The sequence below is a fragment of the Anopheles gambiae genome, chromosome 3 (genome assembly GCF_943734735.2).
Source record: "Anopheles gambiae chromosome 3, idAnoGambNW_F1_1, whole genome shotgun sequence".
Classification (NCBI taxonomy): Eukaryota; Metazoa; Arthropoda; class Insecta; order Diptera; family Culicidae; genus Anopheles; species Anopheles gambiae.
In genome coordinates this window covers 93,318,822-93,341,628 of record NC_064602.1, presented here as the reverse complement: position 1 = coordinate 93,341,628, position 22,807 = coordinate 93,318,822, and the positions used below count along the sequence as shown (strand labels likewise).

Genomic DNA, 22,807 nt, shown 5'->3' with positions numbered 1-22,807 from the left:
AGGGGCAGCAGTACCGTCGTCGCACGAAGTCGAATCGGTTTCGTGTGGGAGTCAATTTTGAGACGATTAATTTGGTTGATGGGAGTTGTTGTTTTGTTTTGTGGTGGCTGTTTATGTTCCGCGACTGTTCTTTGTTTTCGTAGTCATAGACATTCGTAGCGAAGCGAGTAGAGCTTTTGGGTGGCATTGTCGGTGGCTCCTGTACATGCAAATGTCGCTCCGATTTGTTTCGCGCTGATGCACCGTTCGGAATTATCTTGATGATGTACGTTTATTGCACTATTTAGAATGATCGTTGCTCATTCTGTTGCTTATTTTGACTACCGAAGTGGAATAGTGTATCTGTTTGTTTGGACTACTTTCCCGCCTCTTTTATCTTCTGTGCAACATAAATTGTCCCGAAACACGTCGCAATGTTTCGCCAACCATTTCCCTTTTTGCTCGCCATTGAGCCGCTACGGTGTGATGAATTTTAATTTACTTTCACACCTTTTTCACCTGCCTTCGTGTGTTCGGACGTACGGTTGTTGTTAGCGGTCAGTTGTCGCCTTGTACGCCTAGCAGTACTGAAGCACACCTTTCCAGCCAAGGTGCACCGGGCGAGCTGTGGTGCATTCTTGGCTTTCTTTCTCGGTGTGCTGCACATCGTGATAAAGATCGATTGCGAAACAGTAATAACAATAAAGTAGTCTCGGTTCGAGCGCTGCCTTCTGAGTAGCACAGCAGCACTCCTTCAGCGGACACCTTCGCGGCAGTTGTGCACGGGTTGCATTGTGTTTCCCGTCGGTTGCTTGATGTGTGACGTATAGCACCTTTTAGAAAAATTACTCCCAGCGAATGGAGTAGTAAATAAATCGCACGCGAAGGTAATAAATTATTTGCCTCAGGGAAAATAAGACTCGCCTAGACGCGCACGGTCGGGTCCAGTTCGTTGCGATTCGAATGCATCTTACAGTCCATTCATTTCATTTCATTTCATTCCGCATAAACGATGATTAGTCACCGGTTGAGAAATGGCTCGAAAGTGCAGTAAATCAGTGCGCGCTGTTCCATGAATGATTGATTTAGTAATCATCATTCCCGTATTCCCGTGGGTATTAAATTTTATGGCAGCATGATTTATGCTCAATTGAAGCAGTGCAAGAAGTTTATGAAGTCGTGAATAATGGATGAAAAAAAGTTAATTATGTATTTTTTTTTCTTACTCATTACAGGTATGTTCACCAATAATCCTCAACAAGGAAGAGAAGTCGTACTAATAAAGCAAGTAATTATGTATAAGTAGTAGTAGTATTAATGTTTTGTGTGTTTCATGCTCCACGCAAAATCTACTTTTTCAACAAATCCCGGAAACAGAGCAAATAAAATGAAATGGTTTTCTTCCTTTGCTTCCTTTTTCCCGTTACGTTCGTGGTTAGCAAAAAAGCATTGTAAAGTTTTTGGTCAACCCAAACTCTCCCATCGTTAATGTAACGCTTTCCGGCAGGTTCGGACAACACAATCGGTTTCCGTTTGCCGACATCCATCCACCGCCAGCTGCCTGTGCTCCCGGAAACCGGAAAATGGTTAAACATTTGACTACCGAAGTTGGACTCCTTGCTCTCCTTGCTGGGCGTTTAATGGTGGGGCGCGCCGTTCTCAATGGATGAAGTGGTATTGATATTATCATATCCGGCCATCGATCGGTCAAAGGGGAAGAGAAAACGAAGCAATGTGGGAGGGAGTGGCTACCGTGAAGAAGAAGAAGCTCCACGCAAAGGTGAAGCTGAACAGTGCACCCTCCTTCCCGGTGTACCACTGTGCTTGGGTTGGTTTTGTTAATTTGATTGCTCATTAAGAGCCCAACTTGGGGGTGTGGTGGGGTGGCTCATTGAGTGAAGTGTCTGTGGTCTGTGTGGAGTGCAAAACAAGAGATGGTAGCTATTGATCGGTTTCGGTCTCGGTGGAGTGTCTTAAAATATCCCGCGGGCCATCAGGAAGTCCTCCCGGAGCATCAGGATAATGGTGCGCCTTGTTCGCCTTTCAAACCTTTTTGTGGACTTCTTGTGCCTTGCGAAAGAGCCGGCAAGAGCGGGAACGTGTTTATTTAAACTCAAACTGGGTGCTTATTTCTTCATCTCATTAACTCTGTGCGGGGAAGGAGCTGCAGGAATCGATCTCGTATCTTGACTTTCACTGAAGTAGCTTATACCGTGAGTAGTACCGATAGCGACCTAGATTTACTTTAATTATGCTTACGCTATAAATATCTAAGCAAAGACTGGATGCACTGGAAGAGTTTTTTTTAAAATTATTTCTTCGAATGTGTACTGCATTCTTATACGATTCATGGTATACGGTTTCGTTTGCTAATGACGTACAAAATGGCGCTAATTGCATCATGCAGCCGGGTGCATTCAGTTCATTGATTTTTCCGCCCATCTCCGATTTCCTACAGCATACTTCGCTGACTTCGGAAGAGGTAATCGCTCTTGAAACATTTTCCCATTACTCTCGAGTTGGAGTCTACAAAGATGGCGCTGTGTACTTTCTGTACTTTTTGAAGTATTTTGGTTTGAAAGAGGTGCTATTTAAGACACAACTGTTGATTATTTTCACATTCCATAAGTCCTATTAACCACAGCTACTTGAACTCTTCCCATTCATCATCCCATCAGGAACACAGAGTCTGTCTCGAGATGCATTTCTTCAGCCATTTTCCAACACCCGTCATCTTTCTGCTAGCTGATCAATCAGATGAACCACTACACTCCGCCAGCTCTCGTTCTCCCCCGGAGGGGAGACGGTTTGAAGTGTCTCACCGTTTGAGTAGCTTCGAGTGTAATTATATTCAATTTCATTAAGTCAAGTTCGATCTAGCGCCAGCAGCAGGTCGCATTGCCACCACGTGTCCCTACTGCAACTTTCGCCGCAGGATAAAGCATTAACACACTGCACAACCGAACCGCGCCGTGTGTTTAGTGCTGCCTCCTTTTCCGCCATCGCCATCGATCGCGGCAACTCTTGACACTCGAGATGATGCTGTGCTGCGGTTCGGTGCGAGTAAGCGCGCATCCTTCTAAAGATAATCAATTGGGGTAAAGTTTACTCCCTCTCTCAAGGCGACGGCGGTGGCGTCGTCGGGCCCACATTCCCGAGGTTGGTGAGGACATCGACGCTTGAGCGCTTTTCTTGTTTGCGTGCGTGTTGGAGAGTATTTCGTTCCACTCGACAACTGTGACAACAACATTCAACCTCAATTTTCGCTATCGCTCTTGAGACTGTCTTCGAATGACGCGCGGCTCTGGTATGTAATGACGGTGATGGTACGGGTTAGGTTCGGGGACATAAATTAGCTCAGCATGGTTCGGATTTTTTTTTTCAACGGCAGTCTGCCAACCATATGCCGTGCTCAATATTTCTTGCTTTAGCTCGCCATAAAAGTCAATATGGAGACGAGTTGGCTGAGAATGGTGGTTGATTTTATTTATTGTTGTTGAGATCGCCTTTTACACTCATTAAATATGTCTCTCGTCCATCGTTTGAATCGTTCCAAGTGTATGAAGCTTTAACGGATGTATGCTTGTGTCAACTTCTTTCCATTAGCGTCCCGTTTTGTTTTTGCGTGGTATTGCTAACGTATGTTCGTTGCCTTCTGTTTTTGCAACCAGATATAGACACGACTGGCTCCTGGGTCTTGTCCGGGGCGTTTGCTTGCGTTTGTGTTTATTTGATCCTTGTGTGCGGGGTGGTACTCCATCCGTCCATTCGTTGGCGTCAATTTATGGACCAATAACACACATGTGTATTGCATGTTTGCGCTTGCGCTGCGGGGTGGTTCCGTATGATGGGTTTCCTTTACTTAGAGTTTTATGTGCGGCTCCGGGGCAAGGGTCTGATTTTCAATGCACGCTTTTGCGGGTGGGTTACTGTACACGCACTTCCTGTTTAAAAAGGGTGTGTGTTTTAGTAGAGACGTCTTTATGCGTGTCTTGTAATAGATGCCAGGAAGGTTAAATTTAGTTTCAAGGAGCTTAAGGCTCCAAAATGTGTGATGTAACATGTTGTGAAAAGGTTGCTAAAGTGAGTAATGTTAGAGCGGAATTACTGGAAACCGATAATTTGATGTTAATCTAAAAAGTTTTCCATTTTAAGATGTGTAATAATTTAAGGTAGAAAATTTAGTAATAATTGGGATTTGAACGTATGACTCATGGGGCGTTAGTTCTACGCGTACAGCACGGCACTATCCAGCAGCTACTACCAAGTGGTGCTATTTTTCCATCTGTATCGTGTGACGAGTCGTTTGAAGTCTCTTTACATTACGAAGTTTTTATTCTACTACGTGAAAAAAAAATCTAAAACCAACCTCTTTGAACATTACGGAAATGTACCTGTTTCTGCAGTTTTACTTCTTGAAGTACAGTTTCCATTCATTTTGCCTTCCATTCCTAGCCCTCACCGGTCTGTGGTGCAGTCAATTTTCATCCCAGCTCATGTTGAACAGCGGTCGTGCTCTAGTTAACAGCGTTTTCCGAATTTTTCCAAACACCATAAATTCCTCCACCACTCAATCCAGTAACCGGAAGAAGCATAAAAAATGCTTCTTGAAAACCTGTAATGAAAACTGATATAGCCCGGCCGATGTCGATGGTAAATGTAAAATATCAACCACTTCCTGACGGCCCCCCCAGAAGCAAGAGCAGCAACAGCAGCAGCAGCAGCAGCAGCAGCAGCAGGTTGCGGGTAGTAGTCGAAAACTTTTCCCATTAAAAACGTACCTACCGACTGGGTTGTTTTTTTTTCGCTTTCGGCCTTTTGGTGCGTTTTTGGTCGGTGCTTTTGTAAGTGTGTATAATTTTTTCAACTCCCCATATTCCCTCTGTATTCAGCGTGGGTTGAATTTCCCCCGCTGAAATCCGGCGGTCGGGACCACATTAGACAGGCAGTGCCATGAGATGCAAGAAGTTTAAAACAAGTTCTTGAAAGCTCAGGAGAGTCGGGTGTAGTACGCGAATGAATATGGTAAGCAGTTCTTTTTTATTTCACTTCCTACCGCCCCATTTTCGAAATAACATTCCCGATGGGGCGTTTTATGCTTCTGGGCGGGCGAGGGATTGCCAAACGAAATAGTCTCATTAATGATTTTCCTCCCATTTCTAGTATGTACTGAGTGGGGCGCGGTAAAAAAATGAAGCACGCTTCTCTTGTTTGACTCAAGAGTTTGAGCTTTTTCTGCTCCTCACATTTCAGGCGTTTCGCTGTGTTGCGTTTCGCTCAAGTAGTTGCTTCAAGGGCAGTTTACGGCGGAATCGTTCGTTAATGTAATGGCGAAAGTCAGGAGTTTAAAAACTGTAGCTTCAATATTTCCGCAGTGCTGGGTAAAATTAAGGATCAATTTTAGACGCCTGCAGTTAATGCTGGGGGTAGCACGATAAGAAGGATAGTTTTATGTTTACATTTTGTGTTTGAAGTATTGTAAAAATATGTTATTATCGTTAAGTAAGATGTTGTACAAAGTGTGTCTGAAGTTCTGATCGTCAAATTGAATCCCATGTTTGATAGGATAACGATGAGCGATGAGCTTAATTATAGTTAAAAAAAACGTTTGCAAAAGAGCAAAACAGGAATTTACGAATTTCTCCTAAACGAACAGTCACGCTAAATGCAAATTATTTTTTTCTATTCTGTGTGTGCTAAAATTGTGCTAAAACATGACTGAGAGTTGCTAATTTGTGGCGTGAGTAAATCGGAAGTATTATTAGCGGTTATGCAAACCGCCTCGGTTGGTCTGTTAACTAGGCTTTTGAAAATAGACCACCCGTGCACAACATGCCTAATTAATGATTAGGGTACAGTATAAGCTTTTGTTCAAATTGTGGTTGTTAATTTGAGTGGCAATAGTTGAGCCAGTATCGTTCGTAACGGCAGTGCAACTAAATCCACTCAACGAATCGGTAACGGATGGGATATTATTTACTTCATGTCTTCCTCCACCGACCCTGCTATGCTCTGGAGAGGATCCTTGTTGTATTGTTGATTTCGCATAACCTATTCAAACAAGGTAATATAATGCTCCCCGCATCAGCTGCATGTGTTGATGTAAAATTGAATCGGTCGATGCGTGCTTGGAATGGTGTGCGCACGGACTTTGCTCCGTTCCACGTTTGATTAAAATACCTATTTCTCACCCATCGCCATTTGCGCTGACCGAACTACAATTCCGATGTGTACGGGCTTAGAAGCGACCACACCAAATGACCTGTGTGAAATTTCCGCATGAATTAATTCATTTGCATACATCAATATTGAATGTGGTCACTCCTAGCGATCTTTCCGATGCCGATCGATAAAACACGCGAATACCGAAACACCACCGGACGGACGGGTGGTGCTCTATAAATGTATGGGAGCGAACACAGAGATGGCCACTGTTTGAGTGATTAGAAAATTACAGCTTGTCACTCGTTTTTTCGCCCCTCTCCGTAGCCTCTGCGCTTGGTTGGGCATGCATGATGGCGCATATCGTAGTGTTGTTGTTCGCTGGTTCGGAAAATGTGTGAGCATGATTCACTTACGTCCCATAAGGGATGCCACATACCCACACGTACCCCGGTGTGTATGAAGCCCGGCCAAGCTATCATCCGTGTGTACTTAACCGTTTCCTCTCTCTCTCTGTCTCCCGCACTCCAGCCGAGATACAATCCTGCATATATTTGGCCTGTTTTCGGAGGTAGAACACTTTCAACGAACTGCCTGGTACGCCTGCAGATGTACATGGGGAAAAGCTCTAGAGGCGATAGAGGAGTGACGGGGTGAGAAGTGTTTAATTTGCCGTCCCGTGTTGTGTAACCCTGTTGCTTCCTGGTTGGTGGTTGGTGCTGCAAGCGTTTCGATCTTTATCGGACCGTATGCAACCGTGCTCTCTCCCGTAAAGGGGTGTAACGTATTAGCCGAGGTGTTGAGCAAAAGGTTGGAATCGTCCCACACGGTTCAACCGGGCTGTGGCCGCGGGGTAGGAGGAGGTGGAGGAACGTGTGTGCCGTGGACGGTAGATTGACATAAAGGGTGAAGCTGCGTCAGGATGGACGGGCTACAAATTGCTACACGAAGTAATTGGCCCCGAAAAAGGTGACACCTAACAAATGTTCTCTAACCGTTCGTTGGCGTGACCTTTACCATTCCTCCCTGGGGGCTGTTGTTTTCGCCCGTCGGGCCAACTCGTGGCTTATAAAAAGCAGCAGACGGAGGAGGATAAGGAGGAGCTTCGGTGTGGAGTCTCCGGGCTGGAAGGTTATGTGCAAACGCTTGAACTCCATCTTGGTGTTTGATGTGGATAGATAGGACGATAGACGTCCTTTGTAGTTGTTGGTGAATGTAGGGGATGCGTTTTTGGCCTGGTAAAAGTAGCTCTAATTAAATGGCAGCCATCTAAAAGTGACTTTTGAACGGTGAATAGAATGTCCTAAGGATTCAATATTCAATAAAGCGTCAGTAAGGCGTGAAATATATCTCTGAGGTATCAGACTTCAATGAAGAGGTTAATTTTGGTATGCAGAGTGTAGCATAAAGGTTCTCAAGGAAATACCTATATATTCTTGCTATTCAGGAGATCTCTTCCTGGCCCTGGTGATTACAGGGTTTCCCATGATTTATTGGTTGGTTCCCATCAATTTTTGGTGGGTTCCCATATTTTTTTGGTGCGCTCTCACGATTTTTTGGTCGTTTCCTAGAATTTTTTGGTCCAATTGTATTGATATCCAATCGGAAAATACCAATAAATTATGGGAACGAACCAAAAATCTATGGGATACGCTAAAAAAATCGTTGGAACGCACCAAAAAATCATGGAAACTGACCAATAAATCGTGGGAAACCCTGTATCAGAGTATGAGCAGGCTTCAATGCATAAAGACTCCATCAATCAAGGTTTCTGTGCTAAGGCATCAATCGAAACTGAGGCGACAAATGTATTCTGGGGCCATATATATTACAGAAATATAGTCGTTAGATGACAACCGTTGATATCAATTTTCACCAAAGCTTTTTACTCACCAAAGCTTTACTCATCAAACTCACCCAATAATTCCTGGTTCATTGGGTACCGACGATTGCGAAGCTTCTGTGGTAGGTTTGTTCCATTTCACATTTCCATGCATTCTAATTTTGGTAAACCATTGTCGCATCCTGGCCAACCAACCCGTAATGCCAATTTGACTGACGTGGCTGACAATCGTTAGGAAATCTAATTTAAATCCTTAATTACGTAGTGTGGTATGGTACAGAACGGTTCCGCGGAACTACTCTGTAATGCGGGAAAGATGTACACGAGCCAGGAGGGGCAAACGTGTGTCAGTTTGCAGGGACATTGATTTGTGCCAGCTTGCAAATGGGTGTCGACCGTTGTATGTGTGTTTGTGCATTTGTAATTCCGTTGACTCACGTCGGGCCGCATTAGAAGCGATGGTCGGCTCGGGGTGGTGTGGTGTTGTGCGCTTAGAGGGCGCCAGTAGAACACTGTTGTCCCGCAGTGTACATTAAAATAGGATTCCCATGTGTCGCAGAGCGGTACCGTAATAGCTTGATTGTTTATACGCAATGCATGGGCATCGGGTTGATTCCTTGGCGCGCTATTATTACCTAGCAAAGCTTAAGTTAATTGATTTTAAGGTAGTGATTTTCAAGAGCTTCATTTGAAAGACTTATCTTATGTAACACCGAGTACAAAAATGAATAAAGTTGATGTAAGTCATTGGACCTCGAACGATGTTGCTGTTGTTTCTCAGATGATGGAAACACACTTTGCTTCCACTATGTAGTTAGTTGACCATTCGCTTCAGAAAAGTAATCATTCACTGGGTCGTTTCGAAGTTTCATCATCATAACGATGGTAAACGAGACAGTAAAAAAAGAAATACTTCGACCGGTGCTGTCTAGTGGAAATGTTGATGCGGTTTTTTTTCCTAGCACACCTGTCCTCTAGCCCAACACCTTCTTAAACAATGGGTGTTTCATTTTACGTGAGTGACGCTGATGCCTTCCCAGCGGCACGGATGTATAAGCGCTGGTGTTGATAGCAAAGGTGCTGCTGTATTAGCATTTGTAAGGACCGGAAATTACATCACACCTCTGTTAACAGGAGGCACACGGGAAGTCTGTGTATGGAAAACGAAGGTGTCATGAATGAGTTTTCGCTTGTAGGAAAAAGTCAAAATGGAAGGAAAAAAGAAAAAAAAATGTATTTCACATCGCAAAGCTGCTTTCGATCTTGGGAGGTTGACAAATTTCCGGCTGAACGGTCACGTTGTCTCTGGAGAGAACTTTGGAGGGCACCGTGATGATCGGCGCGTAATTGGAAATGTCTGTGCTTCTGCCAGGAGAAAGCGGCCGAGTGTCGGTAAACCGTCACACACGAACCGATTGCCCTTTTGTATATTGTTGTGTTGGTGAAGAAAATGGGAAGCTTGGAATGTTGCATTGTATCATGCAGACGAGATACGATATACTTTGGTAGTCAAAAAATAGTTATTCGAATTCTAGAAACTGAGAATCATTTAACTCAATTTCAACTGTTTTTAAAAATGTTTACCTTTTAAATTGGCACAGTTTTCCACTCGAACAAACTTTTTAAGAAGAGAGCTTAAAAACTTTTCTAGTGAAGGGTCTATTTGTTCCTTCGGGGAAATGTCGGAGCTGACATTTCCTGTTGCTTTTGTTGATATTTTTCCTTTTTTTGTAGTTTTCCTCCTTTGATGCATATTTGGCATATTTATTTTCTCCAGTTTCCGTATTCCTAGTGTCCAAAATACTGAACACTGAGAATATGTTTTTTTTTTTTCACTCAGATTATGCCATTTATGAAATGTGAGCTACTATTTACCTACATTAAGCTAATTATTATCATGAACTATGGGCAGGCGCATTACCAAAACATCGGAAATATTGGCTCCATTTACGAATGCGTGCACTTTCACGCTGAGGGATTTTCATAATTAAATACTTTTAATTTAATGCCAGCTAAAGGAAGCGGTAGCTCCATTTATGGGACGTGCCTCGACGAAGGTCGACATCAGGAAGTAAAGTTTTCCAGCGAAAAGATCTTGTTTTGAAGTACGTGCCCAGTCAGCTCAACTTGTGTACTTTGTTTTCCCCTCTTTTTGTTCCACTTCTTAAATCCATCGGTCCTAGTGGAAGGCATTTACGCTTGTTGGCAATATATTGTTGCTACAGTACTATGGTCTTTTTTCTGTTAACGCTCTTCTCATCCTTGAAAGTCCATTTTACATAGAAAACACTTACTGCCTGAGCCTGAGCTCCCATCTCCACCCCAGAGAGTGTATGGGAAGAAAAGTTGTTCGTGCTTTCTTTCGTTTGCCCCACGTTGAAAGAAGACTCCATTGGCTGCTCCTAGCGTAAAGTGTTGCTGCCCATTGGCTATGCCCAGTACACTGACACACACACGCACACACTCAATTGTCACAGAGTGAGCCAATAAGTCAAGCCCGGAACTTCCCCGACATTATCCACACGGTTTTTTGGGGGCTAAGTAAAGTTTTTGGCGCCGGCAAAGGGGCAGAATATGGAAATTGGGACCGGTAGTGCTTATTCAAAACTTTCGCTTTTTCTTTCCTGAGTTTTCTTTATTTTGCTGGGCTCGTGGGAGTTTTGCTGAGGGAAGTGTGATGTCCTGTGCTGGTGGGGATAAAGTTGATTTTTCATATTAATTTCTGTCGGCAGGACTGCTGAGCAGTGGGTAGCCTGCTGCTGGGTGGAAGCGGCTAGGATGCTTACGGGTAGTTGTATTTAGATAAGAGTCTTAACAGGATGTCAACAAGAAGAGTATGCTTGTTGACGAAAGACAAGGGTGAATGGGTGGGGCGTGTAGACGTGGGAAGGGCAATGAATGGAAGTATGGAAAGGAGAATGATAAATGAATTAAACAGGATTAGGGCTTGCTTGCCGGTGTTATCAAGATGAGTTTGTGTGCGCATCATCTGAGCGATAAGAAAGGTAGAAAAGTAAGGGGATATTCTGATAGGAATTACCGGTCTTTTGAGACGCAGCGGTAACATTATCTGTTTTACTCATTGCTTGGATTTACATGTTAAACAATGGTTCTATTAGTCGTCTCTTGGTAGTTGTTTTATTGGAACTTTGGAACGGTTTATTGCGTCAATTTAAGACGAGTTGACTGTAGTTCACTGTGATGGTACAAAAAGCTTCCAACAAGGTCCAGTGCCCATCAACCTTCACGCAAGAGATAAAATGCAAAAGCGGAGCATCCTCTAGCGCAGTGTTATTTATTGGTTTGCGAAGCCTTCCAACTAGGCCCGCCACAGGGTATCGATTGATTCGGGTCCATAAAGAGGCTTTCAAAAAGGCGCATAGCCAAAACAACCTAAAAACGCGCGTCAATTAACCCATCAAACGGATCAACAAACACGACAGCTGCTCTCGCCGCAGCCCGTCAAACTCCCGGGTATGTGTGTGTGTTACTGTGCATTGTACTTCACACGCCCGGGTAATGCGATGGCACACCTTGTGCCGGCGCTTGTCTCTGTCCTTCCATGTACGAATCAGTACACTTGACCATCGTGTCGACGGCGCACACACTCCATTGATTCACTTTTTTCGGGCGAGTTACTCACGTTTTTACACACTCTCCCTTTGCGTTAGATTACGGCGGTGGCGATGTAGTAGAGAAAGAAGACAAAGCAGTTGCCAAAAGATGCACTTGGCCCTGGCCCGAGAGGAAAGTGGTTGTAGAGCGCAACTCGGCAATAAGAAGGCCACCCCGGCAACGGTGGGCAATAATTTCTTCGATCGCAAACAAAAGTTCGCGTCCCGCTCATCTACTGCCTGGTGGTGTGGTGTGTTTGGATTAGGCGTTTTCGCTTCATTTCGCTCAAACACCGGCGTAACCTTGAAACTGTAATGTCTCGGCCCGAACTGACGAAGGTTCATGGTTTTGAAGCGAGCTTGCTTGGAGCGTGTGAGAGAGGGAGAGAGAATGAAAACGGCTCACGGAAGCGCGCTCCGGTATGCACACGTGTTGGGGAGCATAAATTGGTTGCTTTAAATGGGTGGGCTAGTTCCCGCGGCGAGCCCTATCGAAAAACCAGTTCCTGCTCCGTATAAATACCAACAAGAAATCAGTGGATAGGAAGATCAACAACGTGGAAGAGACACTATGGGAGTAAGGGGTTCGTCTCAAGAGTGCGTCGAGAAAAACATAAATAGATTAAACCACGTCAGACTCACTCTCCATTATCGTTAAAAGGCAGCATAGATTTATTGTACTGACGCATGGCGTTTGATCGACTTCAAGATGTTCGCGTAGACCGTTGCCTGCGCTTTTGGGTTCCGGTAGAAGTCGCGATGGTTGTAACCTTTGTACAGTATCTTCTGCAGCTCCGACACCTTTGGCAGCCGTCGGCCCAGCAGCTCGACACCCCTCCAGTCGACCGTTTTGTCTTTGTTGCCGTAGTGCAGCGCCACCCGTGCCGTCACGTCCCACAGACAGTAGTCGGGCGGTGTCTTTTGCTTGTAGCGATGCAGGTTCGCCGCGTACCCGTAATCGAACTGCTGGAACCGTGCACTGGCAATGATTTGGCGGTAGTGTTCGAGCTGCTTGAGCGAAACGTCTTCCAGATCGAAGCAACCGGCACGACCGGCCGGAGACGACGAACCCGGCGAGCGTTCCGTGCGCGTACCATTGTCCGTCCCACGGTCACTCATCTGGCCGAACAGCAGGCAGCACTCGTTGCGGAATAGGGTACAGATCTGCGTGGGTAACGCATCTCGGGTGTAGTAAACGCTCCACGGGAACAGCGCCCGTATCGGCTGTACCATGCGCGCTATCCAGGCAAACTGACCGTACTGCATGAAGGCGGGCGGTGCCATCAGCTCCACGCTGGACAGCTTCTCGTTGTACCCCGGCAGCTCGGAGAGCAGGGCAAGTACGGCCGACCCCGCCTCCGAATATCCGACAAAGTGTAGCGTCTTCCGGCCGGTCGCAGCCAGTACGTAATCGATCACTGCCGCCAGATCCTCGGTGCCGATCTCGTGGAAGCTAAAGTCCCAGTAATGGTCACTGTCCCGGTCGAGCCGTTCGTGGCCGTCGGATTCGGGTGAGGCACGCGAGTTGCTGAACCACACATCGTACCCGGCTTCGTACAGCTGGTAGGCAAGGGAGCGCTTGGGTCCCAGGTACATCCACATATCGCTCGACTGGCGTATGCCGTGATGCATCAGCACTACACCTAGCCGGGATTTCTTGGACAGCATACGGTACACCGTGAGCAGGTAACCGTCGTCGGTGCGCACCTGAAGCCGGTCAGCATCGTAGCCATCTCTTCGCAGCAGCACAGCCTACCAAGCAAGTTACAAATACACGCGTCAGCAATGATTCCCACCGCGGTTTCGGGGTCCGTTGTCTGTGGATACTCACCGTTTGATTTCTGATCACGTCCTTGCTGTCACGTATCCAGTTGAAGCTGATTTCCTTTCGCACCTGATAGGCCTCCGTACGGGGAGCTCCCTCACCGCCCAGCAGGACAATCAGCAGTAACGCTGGCACCACGATCATGTTTCGGCACGTTTGCTACTCCCACCCCGAATCGAATAGGAACCGAAGACGTCCGCACCGGTACGCCGTACTAAAGCGACTGACAGGATCGATCGTGGCGCGGTGGAACAACGATCAACGATGGGTACTTCTTGTGCGTGAGATGCTTTATCTTCCTCTTCAGCGCCGAATCAGAATGACAACAGGTCTTGTGGCGGGGTGCGGTGAATGACGATGGATCGTGTGCCAGCCTAGCGCAGCACAGGGAATTGCTTGTCACAGGGTGGTACAGGTGACATAGTGGAATAGAAAAAAATACATTACGTTGAGCAACAGGTTCGTGTTGTAGATAAAATGAATATTAATGATTTGTATGTTTGCTTCTTGAAATTGAACAATTTTTATTTATTGTTTAATTAAAAAGTAATGAACACCTTGTTCCAAGTGATGGATCGAGTGCAGACGGTTCACGTTCAAAATACGAGCTGAAGATGACGCTCGCTTCAAATCAGTTGAATCGTTACGCTACACTTGTCAATCGCTGTACAACACCCAACAGCGTGTGACGTCACTAAACTGGTTATTGCCCATTTACCGTCGACGGACGGGGAGCCCCGAACCTACTCCAAATGAATGTTTCCGATCGTTGAATGCGATGCAACGCAATGGAAGATGAATTGGTTTGCGTTCTGCACGCGGGACTTGTCCTCTTCTGGTTCTATCCCCGGGAACTAGCTCCGACACAAAGTGCAAGTAATCGCCCTGTCCCCCGTACTTGTTTCCGTGGTCCGTACGACCTTGAAACAAAGTGGAGCGAAATCCCCAACCTGAACGATTCGCCGTGTCGCCCGGCGTGCTGCGCACCAAGGCCGATTACACCGCGATTGGTAGAAGCTCCCGCTAGAAGCGGGATGACTTTCCAGTTCGCAGATCGCCGGCTGGGATTCACCATGAAGCGTTTGTTCTTTAGTTCTTCTTTGGGTTCTATCATTCTTTCTGTGCTGTCATACACGCTGGCTGGTTTGTTTCTTGTGGTACGATTGACGCCAATGTAGAATTAACGTCAGCTATTACGTATTGATTCGTTGCATGCTGTTTATTATCGTAATGAATTCATCTTCGAACAGTTATAAATCGCAGCCGTTAGTGACATGTGGCAAATCATTTTCCCATTCTACAGTTGTTGATTGTTGCGAAGGATCAAAGCTATGGATGTCTTAAATCTTCCTACTTTTGACATTCCTTGAAGCTTTTGGGCAATTGAAGTCTTTGTTTTTTTTTTAAGTTTTGATGATGCTTCAGAGCTGGCCGTTATGACACAAATATTAAAAATGAAAACTATTTTACATACAATAGCTAATCGCGTATGCGTAAACTGTATCTGGAAGATTGATTTCTTCCGCTCTTTTCCTTTCGTAGGACTTTGAATGTTCTCCAAACTGCTCCCATTCCGCACTGTTCATAATCGTTTTGATAAGCAATACATCATTGCATTAAAGTACGCCTGCAGGGCACTCTACCTCCCTCTATCCCTCTCTCCCTTTGTTCCACTCTATTTTACCGCGCCAAATAGGCATCGTTAAGCGGTGGCTAAATGATGATTTATTCTTTAGCAAAATCCGTTCAGATGTGGTAGTAAGAGTGAAGTTTACAATGGACGCCGGTCCTAAGTGTTGCCATAAATCTGAGTTAAGGGTTGATTTAGCGAGAGTGGGGAATGTAAAAAAAAAATCATCGAAAAATTGGAAAGAAGCAACAGTCCCTGAGCCTGTCTGGATGGTACAGGCGACGGGCATATTTGTTACCAGGAATCTAATCTAAAGGGTTTTAAGTATTCTGCATGGATACTTACGGATATCGGATGGTTTTGGCGACCGGAATGCCGGTGTAATAAATTTGGTAGTTTGAAAGTAGATGAACTTGATCATTATTTATGCACCCGATAGATATTAATCGTTCCAAGGAAAGCTTTCTTCGTTGCATTGTAACCCAAAAAATCCCTCCAGCTTTGAGGTGGTTTAAATGCCAACCAATTACTGTATACGTTCTTCATCTTTAATAAACATGCCTGCCAAACGCTTTGCAACATTCTAATGCAACTTGCAAAATCAATTGTTTCGCTCAGAACCGCCCACCATCCGTTGCATGGTTAGAAGATAGTCGCTTTATCGCAGCTGAGCTATATTTCACGTTTATCAGCGGCGACGAATGTGTGCTGCAGAGGTCCAACACACTTGCACAACACACTCCAAAGGGGTGTACCGGCGATGAACCGATACAACACTTCGACACCTGTGCCGCACCCCGCACCCCACGCGCGTTCACTTTCATCCAATCTTGTGTGAGGTGCTGTAGATTGGGTAACCCGAGCGCGCTCCTCTTATCGGCCCCGGGTTCGTTTGCTTAGATCGGTGCAAAGCAGTGTCAACACGTCGCTGCAAGCCTCTTTTCGGGATTGTGGCCAGTTTGGTGATAACCAACTCACACGCACACATACTGAGGCTGCCCTGTAAGGGTATGTGTTTGTTTGGAACTCGGTCAGGGAGTGTTAGACGATGTTAGTGTCTCGCGAGCTGTAGGATAGGTTGCTTAGAAGAAGCGTGTGTGCCGTTCGATGTACTAATCCGGGCTAGTTTTTGTTGTTGTTTGTGTGCAATAATCGAAATTCTAACGAGTGAATATATTTTTCAAAGGTGCAGGATCATCTTGAATAGTTGAATAGCTGACTCGAAGGTCTCTGCAGTCGTTTTATTTAAGGTTAAGTTTAATGTAGCACAGGTGCGCTGTTGTGATATTTGTACTCGTGCTTTGCTACGACTGCTGTCCGTTTATTGGCCAGCAATGTAGTGCTAGAAATGTGTGTGAGCGCAACATGAGTCACTCGTGAGAAATTGCAAGCTGCTAAGGGCGGGGGGAAAACAATAGCGATAAGTGTGTGCGAAGCCGATACAAGTCTCGCGACGTGTAACAGATTTTTGCTGTATATTGCTGTTGCGGTTGCTGCCTCAAAGCGGCGGAAGCAAAACGATGTGGAACCTCATGGATGCCAGCCTGTACTACGGTTCGTCGTACTTTGTAGCTGCCGTGACGCCGTCCCCCGTTGTTGCTGCTGGAGAATGTTAGTATATGACAGGTGGTTGCACTAAGCAGCAATTGTACGTTCTAAATCGATCAAGCTATCAGCAAATAAATTGAAAAACAATGTTATAGGCTTTATCGGTTTCAAGCTACTGCTAGCCCTTCTAAATCTAAATCAATCATTATTTGCTCTATTAATGTCAACTACTACACTGATTTAGAGCGTGTATGTGTGTGTGCGTGTATGTAGCAGCAACGTTAAATAAACTAAATTGCTGAAATGCCATACACCGCATCACTAGGCGGATTAGTTTATAAAGCCACGGTAAGACACTGCTGCCAGTGATGACACCACATGCTCGCTTGGTGTGGTTTCCCGGTAAAATGAAATTACCACCCGAAACGATTAGCCTGAAGTGATCCGATTAGAAGCGCAAGCGTTTCCAGTCAAGGTGTAAGATCTCAATTATAGCTCCCTTGGTTGTTACATCGATTGAACCTGCCCTCTGTACCTCTCTCTCTACTGCCGCCTTCTTGGCCGTCTCGTCTCGCAACTGGGCGGGGTGCAAAAACTGGGCACACGATCGTTCGATGTTCGAACCAAATTTTGGCTCTAATTATCCAACGGCCTCATGCGGGCGAGATGGCAGCACACAGTCAACCGCGTCTCGCGCTCTATTGACTTCAAATTGATGGTAATCAATCATCTTTCCGTGCTGCATAGGAGTGTTGTGGCTGTGCTGCGTATGTGTGCAAGTAGTTCCGGGGCTACCGACACTATTCGAGGGCACCCAAGGGTGCGTAGTGTTGGAATGGGTCTGTGCGTATGTGTGTGTGTCTCGATTGAGAGCTAATAGGGCTAACAGTTGGTCGGATTTGTTTACCGATCAAATTATCTGTTCTTATGAGCGATGACGTGTTATGGGCAGGCGTTTAAAATATGGCGGAGCTTAATGTTTGTTTATTTTTGGGGACCAACTTTTTTTTTGATAGATTTTGAAGCTAGGCTTGATCGTTTTGGTTCGAATGTATTCTATAAAAATGTAATAAAATGGCTTCTTTCGTGCAAGAGTGCAAAACTAAAGTTTTTTTTATTGTTTTTCTTTCTTTTTAGGTATGTGGAGGTGTATAGCGTTATATATTCTGCGGTGTGCTTTAAAAATGAGTGACACATGGAGTGTCACACCGATCGATAAGTGCACTACAACATTCATCTACTGGGTTTGTTTATAAAGCATGGTGTTCGAAGGCCGGCTCGAGCTGGCTAGCATTTAAGTAAACGTGTATCAGTATCAGCTGTGTTTGTACAAACCAGCAACTAATGCAATGTGGGCAGTGTGATGTAGTAGTACAGTGAGATTGGTCACCAATTACCTATAGGTTCGGTTCTGAAAATCTTTGAAGAACGTACGAATCTCTAACGTGTGTGCTTTGTTGTGCACCAACGCTAGCAACGATTACTAATAGATGTGTTTTCATTTATAGTGCAGCATAGTGATTTGTTCTAGTTGTTGTGGCTGGATGCGTTCCCATGTTTGTAGCTTTTACTTGGCGAACTGAAGTAAAATCGTTAACAACGAGTAGCTTTTCTGCATGAGCTGGGCGAATCGTTCCATGGAGATGCTGCCGAGGCCTCCGTACGAACACTGGAATCCTTTCTGGGAGCGGCCAATAACGAGCATTAACGTATGCCGCACGGTTACGTACTGGCGGCGAAAGCGTTGATCGTATTGAAGCATGTCGGGCCAGTCAAACCCGCTATACAGGGCTTGTCCAATGGCTTCGTTCTGGAGTTGGTGGAGCAATAAGAAATAACTCTGGCTCGTTAAAAAAGCAATCATATCTTTGTAGTTTCTTACCAGATCATTTAACTTCTCGATTCCGCGACACAGGATGAACGATTGAAACACTAACACGGTAACGAACAGCAGGTAGATCATACCGTTCGCCGACAGACCCTCTATGGAAAGAATGAATCCACAGTCGGCAATCAGCGCCAAGGTACCATAGTACTGTACGAAGGAAAATGGGCCCACAATAGAGCTGAACTCTTTGAGGTTGCTTGAGGATGAAGAACAAATTAACGTAACAATGAATTGAAAAAAGCTGAAGCACATTTAAAGGACACTTACTCAAGGAGATCAACGTGCCGTGAGATGTGGCTGTTCAGCTCCGGCTGTAGAATACTCCAGAAAACTTGAGTTGAGGAATGTCCGGACGCCGCTAGCGTTTCCATTCGTTGCTTCAACCGACGCATAACCGTGAACTGTACACTTGTAATGCCGTCCAGCAGAATGCTCATTTCCAGATGCAGTGTGTTCATGATGATGTAGAATATGGCAAAGGAAAGCACATAGATTAGGCCCCACACGTTCGACAGCAGGCCGTAAAGTATTTGAACCGCTATGCTGTCCACCACGTGTCCGTTCACTTGCAGCATAAAGGCATCCCGGCTGAAGAGCTGCGTCGTCATGAACCAGATCGCTTCCATCAGCATTGTGGCGACGAGAATGAGCTGGATGCGGTTGTTCTCGCCGAACAGGGTGGCACGTTGCTGACGCACCAGCGAATCTTGCTGCCGGTACGATCGCTCGTTCAGGAACGACATAATGCTAGCCAGCGTGCCATACCGCAGCTCTATGAGACAAATGCGTAGCGTTCCTTCGGTAAAGCCCCACACTGATGCGATAACGCTGGCGGCTGAGGTGTTGTCTTCGGGGAACAGGATGAGCCGATAGGCTTTGTAGAAGTAGGAGATGTTCACCAAGATTGGCAGCGATCGGTAGACGATCCAGATCGCTCGATCGAACCAGCAAGACGCATCGTAGTGAATGGCCGATATCGTTGCCAGCGTTTTGTACAGACCGAAGTAGTCTGAACTGTCGGTGAATGTGGTGAATCGTCCAAGTAGAAACCGAAACCACAACTGCACCTGGTGATGCCACATACTGTGCAGTAGTAAATGCGTGTTGATACGACTAGAATCGATGACAAACTGGAGACAAGAACCAGTATTTGCAGGTGACAAAATGTTTGGTCTATACATACGATAATTACCAGCAGATAATTGGCAGAGTTGTTACGAATAATACATCAAACGCAAGGAACATGGTGTCCAACAGGAAAAAACAAACAAACAGAGGCTTCAGTGAAACTAACATTGCCAACACACGATGTGTTTTCTTTTAAGAAAGAAGAACACTGCACACTTGGTAACTCCTACGTGACTAACGATAATGTCAAAAACTATTGTTCTAATTAAGCTGAGCTAGAAACATTATCAGTGAGTAAATTTGTTGCATGAATTCTCCGAATCTTTGCATCGAGAGGGAACCGGACACGCCGTAACCGAATCGGAGCGGTCGCAAAGTTTGCTGCAAAACGATCAATATACTGCGGCGCAAGGGTCGCAGTGTTTCGGTTGACAAGCCCTGGTCCGCATACTGTAGCGTCGCTGGCCAGTACTCGCTGTACATAATGTAACCCACCTCCGTGTGCTGTTCGCCATAGGAAGGAGAGATTGGAGGAATTGGTGATTGCTTATTTATCGCAGCGAAGAATTGTCAGACATGAAAATACACCTTACCAGATCATTAACACTATCGATGCTTTTGCAAAACAGTAGCGTATTGAATAGCATATAAACTGCAAATCCTGCATAGCAGACTGTGGTTGTAGAAACGTCATGCTTCATTACGTAAAAGCATGTGCATGTTATTGTAATGAGAGCTCCATAGTACAGCACCACGCTGATAGGGCTAAATACTTTACAAAACGTGGCAATGGATCTGGAATGACAAATGGCAAAGAAGCAGCTTTTAAAACACTTCTCTTACCGACACCACATTTTCACTTGCTCTACTACATACTGCAATAGTTCCGTGTGGCGCCGAATGTTAGCGTAAAACTGCTTGCAAAACGAACGGTATGCGCAGCGGATGTCGACAGCATGTTGGTGCTGCTGTTGCTGCTGCTCTTCATTGGCCGCTTGCTTAAGGGTTGTGGTTAAAATGTGCATCTCCGTTCGAAATAACTGAAGTGTCATGAGCGTTATGCAGGAGGGTACAAAGTAGCCTAAGCTCAAGTAGCCAGTGAAAATTTCGACGATGATTTGAAAATACAGCGGTCCCACGACTTCACCCCGGGTTTGAAAATGAAACTGCCTGTTATGGGCGTTGGTAAGCGTGAAGATCGACACGTTTATGACGTTAAACAGATAGAACATGAGTATCATCCAGTTCCATCGACGGTAATTACCAGCACGGATTCGGTGAGCCCAATCGCTTTGCTCCTGGTAGGTGGGATTCTTGAAAAAGAGCCTTAGCTCACACATTTCGTGCTCGTAATGGTTCAGCACCCAGATTAGAATCGCCCAAAGCATGTAAATCACGAATGATCCATACGTAAGGATGGAATTGTTAGTATCTAACGGATGGTTTAGCTGCCAGTAAGATTTTAGCGCGAATGAAGCGTACGGTAGCAAAAACAGGAACCGACAGAGCTGTACGAACAGGCCACGAACCGTACCGAACTCCTGCAAGCAACGCACTGGATTGCCAAACAGTTGCAGCGATCGGCAGAGCGGTTGCACGAGAAAGAAATAGTCAGCATCTGCAGAAAACTTAAATGTCGCTGCATACCACACGCGGCACTTTGCCATCCATCGGGATGGATGGAACATTTTCTTGCGAACCGATTGCGAACTAGCTGGTCGTGTACCGATCACCTGTAGGGTCGTTGAGAAACTAGCTGATCTCGTTCATGTGGACACCGTATGATTGCGTCCATCGAAAGGAATGCTACGGTAGTTCTCTGTTTGCGTTGGTGCAACAATTTTCGCATCACTTGTCAGGATGCAGTCTGTAATTAGTGATCGAAAGGGAAACTCTGCGAGTCAAAACAAGATGTCTTCATAGCTAGCATGAGGCGCACCGTATTGAAAGGCCTTTTATTCAAAAGAATGTGGTATGTGCAAGTAAGAAACGGCTTTATTTCGTTGCGTTTGATATGCAACACGTGGAAGGATTTCCACGCACTACCGTACTGCGAACCATTTGATTGAGATGTCAAATATTGCGTCCATCAATCGTGGACAGGTAACGGCGCGCAACCGTTTCAGGAGGTAGTATCACGCGTTTGTGTATGTAGCATTGAAGGTAACAAAGTATAACATTGTTTTAAAAACATTCTAGACAAATGAATATTTGGATTCTATATGAAAATTCGATGCAGTGATGCAGTCAACATAAAATAAACATTACATTTGACCAGTGCGTTGTCCATACGACGAACACACTCTATTGCCCAAAGATGAGCAAATAAAAAGTAGAAGCATATTATGGGTCAATGATTAAAATCGTGGCTGTTATTCTTCCTTTTTTCAAAGCTAATAAACCCACCGGAGAATGCGATGCTAGTCATGTAGATGTGATTTATGGGAGATATGAAACAATGATGGAGATTTTCCTTCCGTAATGACATTTTAAACTCCCTGAGGATATGTCGGTTTCAAACTAAAGGCTGCGGGAAAAAAGCGACGCTACCAATGGTTTGATTGTTTCGTAAAATGAGATCATCGTTTGGGGCCCTTGCAGAGTCATGTTCGGAACCGTGCTATCATCGATTACGCTGAACGTTGGTTCGCGTTTTTTGCAGTCGGGTTTTTACTTCTTCAAAAGCGCTTGCATGGACACTATTTTCAGCCCCGAGTGTATCGCTGGCTTCATGACCTGGAAAAATGAAATAGAACAGGAAAGGGCAAAAAGTTATGTTTAGTGAAGTGTATGGCACTGAATGTGAGATGATTTTTTCGTGGTAAAGATTTTGGTGATCATATTTTAAAGGCGTCTAACTCTTAAGGTTTTGCATCAACATTGTTATGCTTGGAATATAGGAAATCTAATCCGATAACCTTGTCGTGCGATTGAATTTCATTCTATGGCTATCGACAGTACCGGAACCCTCTCAAAGCCGTGCTTCTTCCCTTACACTAAAGCAAGGCGAAATGTGGATCGAAAAGCTTTCAGTAGAAACGCAATGGAGCGATAAAAAAAGCGTTCGTTTCGTTTACCTCGCAGGCATTGCCGTCGGTGGGTGCCGGTGCAACGAATTGCTGGCAATTTGTTATCGAAGCTTTTAAGCTTAATTTATGCCCTCTTTATTGCTAGGGATTGAAAAATCGTT

General features: G+C 45.3%; 3 protein-coding genes across 13 annotated transcripts in view; 1 reads left to right on the top strand and 2 right to left on the bottom strand.

The window, feature by feature from the left end:
• LOC1280683 (atypical protein kinase C) overlaps window positions 1–22,807 on the top strand; it is a 107,008-nt gene that overhangs the window by 51,874 nt on the left and 32,327 nt on the right. Inside the window, exon 1 of one of the 11 annotated variants that reach the window (XM_061662644.1) lies at window positions 15,961–16,664. The exons of the other annotated variants lie outside the window; for them this stretch is intronic. Within the exon in view, the coding sequence (XP_061518628.1) occupies window positions 16,574–16,664 (91 nt within the window). The 5' untranslated portion in view covers window positions 15,961–16,573. Of the gene's footprint in view, window positions 1–15,960; window positions 16,665–22,807 lie in introns of those variants that run through there. 11 annotated transcript variants of the gene reach the window in all.
• LOC1280679 (lipase 3) lies at window positions 12,247–13,651 on the bottom strand. Its single transcript, XM_320540.5, has 2 exons — window positions 13,430–13,651; window positions 12,247–13,350 (listed from the first exon to the last, which is right to left on the bottom strand). Exons 1-2 carry the CDS (start codon window positions 13,565–13,567, stop codon window positions 12,271–12,273), a joined length of 1,218 nt encoding a protein of 405 aa, XP_320540.5. The 5' UTR covers window positions 13,568–13,651; the 3' UTR covers window positions 12,247–12,270.
• On the bottom strand, window positions 17,664–19,571 carry LOC1280680 (uncharacterized). The gene is made up of 3 exons (XM_320541.2): window positions 18,757–19,571; window positions 18,484–18,685; window positions 17,664–18,411 (listed from the first exon to the last, which is right to left on the bottom strand). Exons 1-3 carry the CDS (start codon window positions 19,569–19,571, stop codon window positions 18,169–18,171), a joined length of 1,260 nt encoding a protein of 419 aa, XP_320541.1. The 3' UTR covers window positions 17,664–18,168.